This window comes from Heterocephalus glaber, unplaced genomic scaffold, assembly GCF_053883595.1.
Source record: "Heterocephalus glaber isolate CG9 unplaced genomic scaffold, H.glaber_assembly_v1.0 deba00001666, whole genome shotgun sequence".
Lineage (NCBI taxonomy): Eukaryota > Metazoa > Chordata > Mammalia > Rodentia > Bathyergidae > Heterocephalus > Heterocephalus glaber.
This window is the reverse complement of record NW_028258406.1, coordinates 4,070,254-4,084,159: the sequence shown is the minus strand read 5'-3', so window position 1 is coordinate 4,084,159 and position 13,906 is coordinate 4,070,254. Positions and strand designations below refer to the sequence as shown.

Sequence of the window (13,906 nt, the reverse complement as noted above, 5' to 3'; positions counted from 1 at the left end):
AAGGAGGGCTGGGTTAGGGTGAAAAATAAGAAACAAGAGAGATTATGTAAAGGTGCAAATTTCCAATGATGAATGTCATTATATTGTATACCTAAAATGTACCAATGATTAGAATGAATAATCGATAATGTAAAATAGGAAGAAAAGGTCCAAAGGGGTAGGGGTAGTGGGAGGGGCAGGCGAAAGGAAAGAAGGGAAAGGAAAAATGATGAGAAATGGAAAAAATGGAAATAAAGTCTTTGTAAATAGGGAAGGGTGGAGGACATGAAGGGAGGGCTAGGAATGGGGAAAAAATAAGAACCAAGATGCATCATGTAAAGGTATAATTCCCAATGAGAAATGTAATTGTGTTGTATACCTAAAACGTACCAATAAAAGAATTTAACAAAAAAAAATCATATTAGTAAAATTTTTCTCAGTACTATAATGCCCAGTGATGACTTCCTTTATAATAGAGCTAAAGTTTATGCAAATGTCCTTCAGCAGGCAAAAATAACAAAGAATAATGTGTTTCCAGATTCCAGGAATGCGTATCTATAACATAACCTCTAGGAGCTATTTCAATGAATTCATCAGAGGACTACATGAGAAACTTAATTAAGGAATGAACATAAATAGCCACATTATTTCACTGATAAAATTCCATTTTTGTTGGAGAATACTATGAAATCATATTCATGTTATCTGTGGTATTTTTAACAAATATCAGAATTATCTTCCATGTACATTCAACTAGCATGGTATTTTACACCTAGTAAGTCATTAGTTCTTTGGTACTGAACTGAATCTGATTTCATCTTCCAATTAACTTATTGCACTTTGATTTTTCCGCTCAGAAACACGGACTACATTTATGTACCTTCTCCAATGGAGTTACGTTTTAGTAAAATTTCTTTCTATCCCTAAGGTGAGAAATTTTATAAGATTCTAATTTTTACATCTCTTAATTTTTAAAAACCAGAACATTTTGCATTCTGTCATTTTAATCTATTAGAAAAAAAGAAAAGTTATATTTGTTCATATCAAAAAAATCATTTAAAATGTTATTTTAAAAATTATTTAGATCTAATAAGATCTGAAAATTCAGTAGATGAAACCAAAAAATGAAGTTAAAACCAAAAGAACAACCTCCCTAGAACTGTATACCAATAAAATTTAAGGTATACTGTATATAAATAAAAAGCTAAATAAGTAAAATATTTTAAAGATGAATATATGACAAAAATATGTAAATGACCACAATGGTGACACAATCTTATAATAAACACATAATCTTTTTAAAAGAATAAATAAATAACAAAATAGGAGGAAAAATGATTTTCTTGGGCTTGAATTCTTATGTCTTCAGCTAAAAGGAAGGATCACCACAGAATCCCCTACACATTTTTATCTGTTCTAAAGGCAGACAAAGCATCAAGCCCTCTTGGAGCTCAGACACAGGGATTAGAAATCGTAAGGGAGACACAGGCCCTGTAACTCTATCACATTCAAACCCCTGAACACAAACAACAGCCTTGAATTTATGGGAACTCAAACAGCATCAAATTACCAGAGTTTGACAGCACAATATGTACATGCATCAAAACTGGATGAGGTTACTTTAGAATGAATAGACAGAAGTTTCAATTTTATTTTTAAGTGGAGTAGGAATGTAGCATTACAATTAGCAGGGCACCAGTAATTTAAAAATCTTATTTAATAAGTATTTTGTATCCAACATTTACAAAGTGTTTCAATATTTAAGTTATCTCATCATAAACTCTCAGAAAACAGCAAATTAAACTTCAAAACAAGTTACTTAACTCATAATTTAAGATACTGATGAGATTTTAGCTACAAGATAAGTTTTACCCATGAGCTCTACTCATTCTGAAGAATCTGAAGTGTCAACATTCTGGCTCATTCTCCTGTTACAGGTCCATGAAAACACTCGTGCTCCACCCTCTGACTTCACTCAGAGGGCCCAGCCCGAATGAGGCTGTTCTAACTCTTCCACATGGATTAGTTAGGGAAAGACAGCTACCCACAATTTGACAATGAAATTTCATCAAAGTTCAATTTGTGCCTCTCCAAAAATGACTTTGTATTCAAAGATCTTAGTTTCCCTCGTAAGACAGTAATAAAAGTGGAAAGAAGACATAGAGAACTTTTACTGAGCATACACCATGTGCCAGGCACTTGGCTCTTAGTTTTACTCATGTTACCACATTTAATCTTCAGAGCAACACATTAAGTTCAGTGCTCATAATATACATTTAAGTGTGTTATGATGTAGGTGAAGTACAGAAAGCATAAAGAATTGGATAAGCTCAGATGGCTAGGATACCATCAAACTTAAAAAGCTATATAGTTTTTCTAACTCGTTACAAGCTTTAAATATGCCTATATTATTAGGGTACTTTCTAGCTACTTAAACAGCAATAAAAGTACTATCTGGTGGGCTTCATGTAAAAGAAAACTTAACATCATTCCTACTGCCTTAGGAATAACCAAAAAGTATTATACATCATAAGACAAACTAGTAATTTGTTGCTAATTTGCATTTTTATTCAGATGAAAGGTTGTAACCAAGAATCCACTGAAGCCTAAAAAGTTAACAGCATTATTATTTTAACCATCGTATATCACTAAATGTATGCCCAGAGGAAACCACACATTTTATAAATCAATAGTATGATAGAAACAAAAATTACTTGTTTATCTAAATAAAACAGCAAACGAATTTTACAATTAATAGATATTTTACTAGTGAAAGAAAACATCAGATATAAGTTCTTCTTACCTTATAAAATAATCATTTCGAATAAGCAAAAGATGCTGAAGTATAGAAACAAAATATCCTTCTGCTCTTGTTTCTTTTACTGTGTTCCACACCATATTATAAACATCAGATGCTTCCGTAAGTTGATTAAAGAACACACAAATTTTTGAATACTCCAAGCCCCCCAAAACTATAGTAATATGGTACAACACAGAATCTGCTCTGTAAGGCTGTGAAAACCTGTGTATCTTACCCTAATACAGGTATTAAGGTTGAGGGCAGGGAAAGCTCTGAAAATGACAACCTGACCTGACTCTTTCTGGCTTCTCCATTATAATCAACTCCATTCAATCTGTCTCTCCAAACTGAAAATGCTGCCGGGGGAGGGGGGGTCCAAGGGCCACGGCCAGCTAATGGTGAACATTGTGTTGAGCTCCAAGTGTGCTCTGACCAATGGAATCACCTCTCAGGGAGAAGCACTCACTTAGAGATGGGCCCTAGTGAAGACCACAGACATCTGCAGCCCCACAGAATTAACATGTGGCCTACAGGACCCTGACCACATGAGCAAGCAAAGAGCAGTCACTGGGCCGAGGCTACCAGATTCCTAACACTGAAAAGCACTGGATGGCAGGGGAGGTGCCAAATATAAAAAGAATAGATTATATACACACATAAGAAGCTGGTAGAACAGCAGCCATTTGTTAATTGCAAAATCTATTTACACATGTGCATGTTCACAAAACCATACATTACCAAAATAATCCCATTTTTCTGATACATGAAGGTTTAATTTCACATTATTTAAGAGAAATTGGTAAATATTTATAGGAAATGGTTGACTGTTTTGGATTTAGCAATAATTTTGTAGTCAAATTTTACAGTTAATTTTTTAGTCAAAAAACACTTTTTGACTAAACCAAAGAACAAAAGGATATTCAACTTCAGCTCTAATATCTTCAAAGCGATGCGAGAACTCAATCACATCTTCTTCCTTATGCTCATCAAACACTTTAAGTTGGATATCCAGGCTATCATTCTTAATATGCTTTAAATACTAGAGATATTAAATAGAAATTGTGATGAATGATTTTGTTTTTAATTATCAAAAAAATTAATGAATAACATATAAACAATAAACCAGCCATTCAACATGATTTATAGCATTCAAATATTTAAAGTGTTAAATAATACTAAAATCTTAACTATATTTCAAAACTAGATTTTTATTCTCAAGCCTTTTCCCACAGATAAATTATTCTTGAGGGAAATTTATCTAAATTTCCCCCACTCAAGTACTCTTCTAATTTAAAAATTAATAAGGAGGCTACAGGGCACTTACGGGCAATATCTCTTTCAATCCACCTCGCATAAATTCATTTCTGATGTGAAGCCTGAAGTCCAAGTCATCAGGAGATGTAACGAGGGCATTTATGAGCTGCATACAAGCTACCTACAAAAGATTACACAGTGAAACACAGACTTGGTTTCCAACATTAAAGAAAAAGTAACCAATTTTTTTAAATGCAGGTTTTGTTCCAAGTATAATCAAATATCTTCTCTTACAGGAGAGCCTATTAATACGTTAAGTTGTAAGTAAAATATTGTAGTCAATTATGTATTGTGGAAGAAATATAGTTTCAGTGGAATTTTTTATTTCTCATTATTTTAGTGTTAATGAGATGAAGGGCAGATGGAGCAAGATTAGCCAGTTGTATCTTTCTACAAAGAAATTCACTCAAAATCAAAAATTAAGGTCTTGTCCTATAATACCATTTATACACATACAATAGAAACTAAACATATCCTAGCTGAAAACTAAAAATATTATTGGATGAATAACATCTAATATAGAATAATAAAATAATCTTCCACTCATCAAAAGAAAACAAAATTCCCAAAGACCTCAAGGTAACAAGATACTAAATCTGGTTAATGATTAATCTGGTTATAACCAAAAACTATATAATAAGCATTACATAATTAACTGGAAGAAGTTAATTTTCCAGACAAAGTTTCTTACAGTTTGGTCAAACTTCAAAATCGTTATATGCTATTTTATTAATATAAAATATATAATTTAGCTCACTAAATAATACATAACACATGAACTTTTTTTAAAAAGAAATTTTTCAGTCCAGGTTTGGCACTCCAACTTTCAACTTTTCAATTTTTTTTTATTCTCTGGCTGAACTGTATCTTTCTCCATCAGAAAACATCTAATAGAAGCAAAAGAGAGTCTATAAAAGCAAAATAGTCTCAGCTGTTATTGATAATGCTATTTTTCTATGTCTACATCTTACTCAAAGTCTAGCAAGAACTACTACACTATTGATCAATATGTTTAACCTCATGCTGTTCCCTAAATTGTCTTTTCTTCATCCCTTAAGGCAAGGTTTATATGAATTTAAAATGCTGGTTTTGGATTAAGACAACAACAGGGGTCTCAGTTCCTGCTGGTTGAAATATACAATAATTGTTATATTTGATATCTAAGCACTAAAACCTGAGCACCTTTCCCTAACTGTCAAAACTTCAGATTGCTTAAAGTAGGAGGGAGAAATGTGCCAGGAGACAGAGAGGTGAAAGGGAAATACAATTTTAAAACAAAGCAAAACCTTCAACCATCTACCTTTCCAGTACATATTCACTCAGCTGTAACCAGTTGGTGTCAAAAAGTCAAGTTTAACTTCCTCTCCAGATATTACTCAGTATCAACAACATATTTTTCAGCAATACCATATAATTTTAAAAGATCTTGAAGTGTGTGAATACATTCACACATACATATATATGTTTGTGTGTTTCTCTACATTCAAAGAAAGTAAATCAGTTATACGTCAACCAGGTTCTAGAAAAATGAAAATTAGACAACTCAAAGAAAGAAGCAAAATTAAACAACATAAAAATTAATATAAGCCAGGCGTGGTGGCACATGCCTATAATCCCAGCACTTGAGAGGCTGAGGCAAGAGGATCACCATGAGTTTGAAGCCAGCCTGGGCTACACAGCAAGACTCTGTATCAAAAACACAAACAAACAACAACAACAACAACAACAAAATTTAATATAAAATGTCACCTAACTGGAATGCAAATACTGTAGTTAATTATATCATAAAAGTATAAGAACAAAGAAGAGATAATCCAAATTATTTCCAGGAAAAATAAGAAGGTCAATTCTCCATAAAAGGAAAAGTAGGAAGGTAAATTAAAATAATAAATTTTGGGTTAAATTTATAAAATCCTTTCCCAATTCTAATGGTAATTTGCCATTATCATGGTCTACAACCACTCTTTGATTGACTTATATCATGCAAATATATATCTGTGAATATACATATGTACCAAAACATATTGATTTTCCTTAGAAATAAAAAAATCATATAGTGAAGATAAGAGTTCCTTCTAATATATGGACCTTTGATATCATATATAGAGATATATAGAGCTGTGGCATCACACAGCTTCATACTAAGGTAGCATAGCAGAAAGAGGGGCCAACCCAGAATTCATGACATATCAATTAACTTTAGAGTCACTAAAAAAGGCTCAAGAACTGCAAAGATAAACAGGATAGGGTATCTTTCCAAATGAAGATAAACAAGTAAAGTGAAAAAAATATTATGTATTACAAGAGATATGCCTGACATAAAATGGGAATCAGAGATACTAAATAAGGACAAAGACTGCTTAATAAAAGCACTAACTGAAGGATTAACAGGAAAATGTCTGATGAAGGAGTAGACAAAAATGTTTCAACAGAGGAATTAATATGTTCAAAGACACGGGCCATTTCACATGATTACAATTAATTCAAATTTCATGAATAGCTTGCGAGAGGGTAGAGCAAGCAGGTAAAGGAGTCAGAAGAAATGAGGCCAGATGGGGTACATCCTTGTGTGCCAAACTATAAAACTCAGATTCAAATGGGAAAAGTGAAAATCACAAAAGATTTTATGCAAAGGAAGGACAATACTAGAGACAGTAAGTTCATGTTAAGAAGCTACTGCAAACACGTGCTAATAAAAATTAATTTTAAAACAGAAGCCATTGTAAAAGTAAATATGTTGAACCATGTGAGGAGGGCTTGGCCAACATTTAAAATACAAGAAAACCGATAAAGTGGAAACAAAGGGTTAAGGTAAAGGAGGTAACTAGAGGTCCCTCATGTTTGTTACTCAAAGCTGGAAATGATATGATTAATGAGGTACAAAATGCAAGAAGAACAACACGTTTTAGAGGAGAACGAGAAAAATCCTGCTTTTAAAATATCGAGACTGATAAATTATGAATCATTCTCTTTTTAAAAAATTGCTATTCAGCATCTACCTGTTGTCAACTGGGTATTTTAATAGAAACTCAAGAAAATGGAAATGAGAATAAGACCTTCATAAAAAATAATTATCATATTCTTCTTGACGTTCAAAATGTAGAATATGTGGTTACAATAACAAGACAAAAGCTACATCCCTTCTGGAGTAGATAAGGGTAAGAAAGTAAGGAATTCTGCTCTCCTTGGAGAATCCTAAGTTAACTAAAGGTTCTAATCTTTGTGAATTGGACCCAGTTCACCTACTTATTAACTTACACAAATCATTCTTTCCGTTTTATTTATTGGTATCTACTCTCTATCAGACTTTACTCTTGGTGCTAGAAATACAGTTATGAAGACAGAAATTCCTGTGAGAAAAAGGAGAGGACACAGACTGGCTCCAAGGTTTAGAGGTTGGACAGTTCAAAAGACCCAACTGCCATATATTCAGATGGAAAAGATCACAAGAGGCTGGAGAAGAAAGACAAGTACTTCAGTTTGGAGATCTGACATTGGAAATACCTACAGTGATCCAAATTAAAAAAAAAAAAAAAAAACGTTAAGGTGAGCCTGGTCCAAATTAGAGATCTCCAAAACATTAGTATGTGAAAACCAAGCTCTCTACTGGAATCAATTAGGGGAAAGTATAAAAAAAAAAGAGAACATTGATTGTAGTGTTTCAATTGTAGGTTTCAATTTATATATTTATTAGAGAAACAAATTAAAAGTAAAAAGCAATTTGAGAGATACATTAGGAAAAAAATCAAAGAGATTGCAGTGTCCTAGAAGCAGAGAGAAAGTCTCAACACAGACTGATCAACTGTGTCAAAAGCATCAAGTAAGTTAAAGACCCATTAGTTACCACTGCATTTGCCAACACAGACACTCTGGTAACTTAACAAGAACAGTTTCTACAAAAGAATAGACTGTTCAAGCAGCCAAACACTTGCCTTCTCATATATGCAACTGGTAAATAAAAGAAAGCAATTCAATTTGGCTCCTCTTCAAAAAGAAGTCTCCTGGGCCAGGGATTTAGCTCAGTGGTTTCGCCACCTGCTGTGCAAGCACAAGGACCCGAGTTTGATCCCCGGTACCAAAACAAACACACAAAAAGAAGTCTCCTTTTTGATCCAAATACATCTTTACATACAATAGAAATATTGCTCCCTGACCCTTTGTTTAAACAAATCTATGTAAAACCACTTATCTCTAGGTGTTAGTGAGTAAAGACTAAATTCTCATGTTTTGGAAAGCAAATACTTATTAAAAATTCACATGGTTATTCTCATCCCATTTACCAGAAAGGGTTGTCACCTGAAAAAAGGTAGCTTTAGCACTATAACTTCTACCTGGAGGGGTATGTGAGTTTGAGTTCAGTCTAGGATTTAGCACAGTTGAGGATTTCCTCAAGGGCAGCAGCAGACTGCAGATGCAGTACAAGAACTGAGACCAGCAAGTCCCAGAGAGCCTAAGACCAGGAAAGTGAACAGCCAAAAAGGTAATTACAAATAGTGGGATAAATGTCAGCAATGTCATAAACTAGAAGGTAAAGATTAACAAGAGACAACAGAGTAGATAAACTATCAACAAAAAGCTTAACGATACTCAATATATGGGATAGGCCCAGTCAACAGCAATCTTAAGAGCAAGGCAAATGATCAAAGAAAAATCATTAGTAGAGGGAGGTTAACAAGTCAGAAGAACATGCCACTATCTCTATCATTTAACCCCAGCAAAGCAGCTTCCTACCTTGAAGATAAGTGAGAAAATGTCCTCATATATGAATTTATATCACCTAAATTCTCTCTAGTACACAGTTTACTGCTGTCCATTACATGGCTCAACAAAGGTATTGGGGGGAGGGGGTGTTGCAGCTATGTTTAACCTTTGTTTTCTGACCATTTTAGACAAATAAATAAACACAAAATTCAAGGTACTCTAAACATGGTGATGCCCAAAACTCTCCTTAAGGCCTGTCCCAATATTTGCAAATGCTGCCAGAGTAGATGCCTTCTATTTGTTTGTGCTGAAGGAATTTAGAAGGTAGTCTAACAAAGAGCAAAAGTTCATTTTTGGGTCATCATGTTGATCCTGGATGTAGGTAAATGTGTTCACAAGTAAAATGATGCCTGTACTACACTGGAAAAACATATTAGCTGCAGAGGCTAAATCCAGATTGAATAGAAGTACCAGTAAAATACTTAAATAAAAATTCTGTCAGACTCTTTGAATAATTATTATCTGGGCCTGGAAGATACAGTTTAGACTGCTATTCATCTTCCCTGCCTCATAGCAGAAATCATCTGTCTCTCTGCACAATCAAATTTCACATTATCAAGTTAAGATGAGTCAATGACGCTTACAGAGAAGTATTTCGCCTCCAGTATAAATAAAGGAACTCTAAAGATTTAAAAATTCTATATAAATGCATTAATTCATAATTCATAGTAAAAACTAAACTGACTACATAATGTAGACAAACACAGAAACACTAAAGTATATCAACAGATGTAAAGTTCTATAATTTTATGTACATTCCCAATTCAATGTTCTTTAAATGATAGATATGGTAAGAGATCAAGTCAGAGCTTGAAAACTGCATATGCCCCTCTTACAGACTCAGAAAAATAAACTGCAAGACTCAGGCAGCTATAAGTCACATGAACAGGAACACCAAAGAACAAACTTGGATCTTTCTAAAATATTTATTCAGACACTTCCTCTGAGACATCATTAATTTCTTTTATACCTTCCTATGCATTTTGTTGAAGCTGCTAGTGTTGCAATCTTCATATCAAATATTCAGTAACTTGAAATTCCTGAGTATAAGCTTCTTCAGGGCAGGAGTGTATTTCATTCATCTTTGTAATTCCAACAGCTAGTATAACCCAGGGCACAATAGTCACTGAATAAGTAATTGGTTAATTATAAAAACTTAGCAATTGTCTTTGAGATATTAGTTAAGTTTAACTATCTAGTGGTCTATCATAACATTAACAAAGATACGTATTATGTAGACTGACAAAACTGGCAGTACATTCTATATAATTTAAACCACTACTTTATCCTTAGACGCACTCCATATGACAGTATGAGTTCAAATTGGAATATTATTTTGTTTTTAATGAATGTTAGCATAACGGCATATTATTTACTGATCTATTTTAATATTTGATAGTTTAGTTGATTCATAGTTAATCCTACTGATGCAAACCACAGTAAGAACACTAATCAAAGCGGATGGGAATTAAAATAAATTCATCTCCACATCCTTCTGGGATATCTCAACAATACTGTTAAAAATAAATCCTCTACTAATACTCTGTATCCTTCATTTTGTCCTTCATTACATGTGAAAATAATTTATTTGAAATTGAAAATAACTAGTTAACAGTGATTTGAAGGAGATACACATAAAGAAACAATAAATCAAGATATAGCTACTCATTATATGAAAATCTTTAAGTGATCTTGGACAAAATATAACAAGGAAGTTTTGAACACCGAAGTGGTGGGGGGGAACATAATAAAGCTAAAGAAAATAAACTTAATGATCTCTAGAAAGGCATTTAACCTCTATTTTGTTTCAGTATGAATCCCAATGTTTTATTTCTTAGTTACTGCCCAATAGTAGATTTCAATGCATAACAATTACAAGTCAAAAAATGATTTTTCTGTTTTTAATATTTTGATAAACCTAAACTAATTATATAATGGAGGAAGTTCTCAAAATAAAAACCCTGGTTACTTTTCCAACTTTGAGACATAGAAAAATAAGATCCACACAAACTTTCTAAGATCTATTCTATAATTGAAATGAATGAAATCCAGAGACTGACGAGTTTTGGAGGGTTTTGTTTAGTTTTTCTTTCAAGTTCAGAAAAGATTTAATTGCTTTTGTAGCAGCCATAAGAATATAACTCTCAATCTTTGACCATAGCTCCAACTGCTACCTTCTGAATGCAGCAAGTGTACTGAAACAGACTTGTTCAGTACAAGTCTGAGACAAAAAATATAGGACTTTGGATCAAGGATTTCCCAGTGGTCTTGCCACACTTTCCTAGAACTGCAGGGCAGCCAGAGACACCTCCCCTTGCCTTCTTTCCTTCCCTCTCTTTTCACTTCAGATCAGATCTCCATTGAATTGAACAGTTCTCCAGCTTTCTCTCTCCAGAGTCCCTTACCTGCATTTCCCGTAGGCCCTTGCAAATCAAACCTCTTGCTTCTCAGAGGACCCAGACTAACAGCTTCAGTCCATAAAGCAAGTTTCAACAACAGCATCATTTTCCAATTTCTTGTTCATAAATATTACAATTGAAACTTAATCAAATTTCAAAAATGTTTTAAGTATTTAATAGAAGACTTTTACTTTTCTTTGTTGTTCTTTATACATGAGCACCTCTGCACTTTTATACTCTATAATGAGGTATGTTAAAATCATGTGCCCACCAGATAGCTAAGAAGGTTTAGACCAGTTTTCCTTTAGTAAAAAAGTGCCAGAGATTCCAAAGGCTTGAATTATGTTGGTGGTTTTACTTCTTTGGAAAATGTATTCCAAAATACAAAAATATCTACTGTAGAAATCTTAGAAAAACATATTGATCATCTACCACCCCTTGCCCATGATTGCATTAATGCTATCATTACAGCTTAAGAAGTCTTATAAGACATGATGGTTGCAGAAAACTTTGCATGTACTTAATGTCAATTAATTATATACTGAAAATAGTTATATGCTAAATTTTATGTCATGTACACTTTACTGCAAAAATACTAAAGAGAACAGTGACTACATGTTTCAACTAGTGTAAAGAAATTCCAAGATCTGAATGCTCATTACAAAATAGTAAGAGGGTCACAGAAGCACAACATACAGCCAGAAAATTATTTGTATCTACAAAGTATACTAAATCAAAGTTTTAGAAACCTGAAGGCAGTAAAATAAAAGGATTTAAATATATTTTAAATGAGCAAGTTCAGAAACTAAAGATGCTACAGATTCATATCAAAGTATCAAAGACGGTAATTTCATCCCTCTGGGAAACAAGCTTCCCTATATTTTCCCTTATTCAGATTTGCTCTGTAACAGAACTCCTCCTCCTCTCTGGATTCAGAAACTATAGAAAACATGCTTTCTCTTTACAAACTAATGCAGGGAAGATATTCTTGCACCAGATAAACCAAAATTAGTGAAGGTTTTACTCTATTCAGTCTACATCCAAATGCACTGAACTTCAGAAACAACTCTAAAATCATCAGAGAAGAATAAGCAACCAAGAAGGTGACACTAGGAGGAGACTAAGAGGATACTAGGAGGACTTAATGGATTATTTTCTGTTGTAAGACAATTGTCCCTGGATCTCTTAGGTTTATGACTGCATTGAAGTAGAGGCACTAATGGGTTTTATTCTAGATGTTTTTATAGTAAATAATGTTGGAAGACAGAGACAGTATCTACCCACTGAGCAAAGGGTGGGCAAGCTCCCACCCCACGATAATAAAGATAATGCCGATAATGCCGTCCTTTGGCAAAGGGTGGGCACATTCATGCTTCATTCTAAGAGACTCAGGTTCCATAAGCTCTAAGTTCCTCTCCTACAGCACAATCGGCCATCTCCCACCAGAGAGCTCTGGCCATTTGGTTGCCATCACCTGAACTTTACTAAGAAGTTTGTCAGAACAGAAGACAGCCCCAGTTCCTGCACCACCCCTGCAGAACAACTTTCCCCATTCACGGATATCTGTCTCATTCCAACTCCTATAACTGTACGTTAGTCTTTCTGTGGAGTGGCTGAATGACACAAACAAAAAGAACGGATTGTACTGTCTTCAGACTGCCCTTCCAAAATGAAAGATTAGAATCAATTCTTTCCTGAGCTAAGAGCCATAAAGTTTATCAGCCAGTAGGAAGGTCATGCTGAAAGTCCTACTTTCCAGTATAGCCCTCTAAGTAATAAAGGCACCAACTTAAGGGTCCCAACAAGAATAAACAATATTTTCAAGAGTACCACAAGCACCTTCAAGCCTTGTACATCTCATGCAAAAAACAGGTATTATCTTTCCTCTCCAAAAATATTCTGACTTGTACCTTAACAGATGGTCAGAAGAGATGTTCAAGTGTTTAGGGAAACAGTACCAGCATATCGGGCAGCTCTGACAACTTTGGCAATCACTCCAAACACAGTCTACCCTTGGTTATTCTAGGGAGCTTCCTGCAAGGAGCACTGATACACTATGGGCATCATGCAGACACTTGTCCCTACACTGGGAGTCACACAATTAGAAAAGGTGGTTAGGAAATATGCCCTGATTTTATCCGACATGATCAATAATCCTCCATCAGCCCTGGACAGCATTCAGGTCAGCTTCAACTCATTGGCCAGAGTTGTTATGGATGAAAGAATTACCCTAGACCTCTTCCATGCTGAACAAAAGGAAGTCTCTACAATTACTAATATACCATTCTGCATATGAATTAATACATCCACTCAAGCAGGAAAATCTATTGAAAATTTAAGGAGAAAGTCACCTAGTATTCTAAGGTTGATGTTGATGGTTTATTGGTTTATGGGATCTGTTTTGCTGATGGGATTTGAGACCTGAAGAGATGCTGAGGTCAGTATTTCAGGTTGGCCTCATTCTACTGTTTTAAGACCAGTACACCAGGAGCCTTCATTAAATACTCGACGAGGCAATTTAAATGCATGTCATCATATCCTATATGGGTGGCAAACCTATGGCACATGTGCCATGGCAGGCACCCAAAGCCCTCTCTGTCAGCATGAGAGCCAAGTCACCCTACCATTGCCCCAGCAGCCAAGCATTCAGGTT

At 34.4% G+C, this 13,906-nt stretch overlaps 1 protein-coding gene across 6 annotated transcripts in view; it reads right to left on the bottom strand.

The window, feature by feature from the left end:
• The window catches only part of Diaph3 (diaphanous related formin 3), a 501,638-nt gene that overhangs the window by 325,716 nt on the left and 162,016 nt on the right, over nt 1-13,906 (bottom strand). For all 6 annotated transcript variants that reach the window (XM_087197467.1, XM_087197470.1, XM_087197468.1 and 3 more), the window contains 3 exons: nt 4,104-4,214; nt 3,700-3,818; nt 2,783-2,899 (listed from right to left, as the gene is read on the bottom strand). In XM_087197467.1, coding sequence (XP_087053593.1) covers nt 2,783-2,899; nt 3,700-3,818; nt 4,104-4,214 — 347 coding nt within the window. The remainder of the gene's footprint in view (nt 1-2,782; nt 2,900-3,699; nt 3,819-4,103; nt 4,215-13,906) is intronic.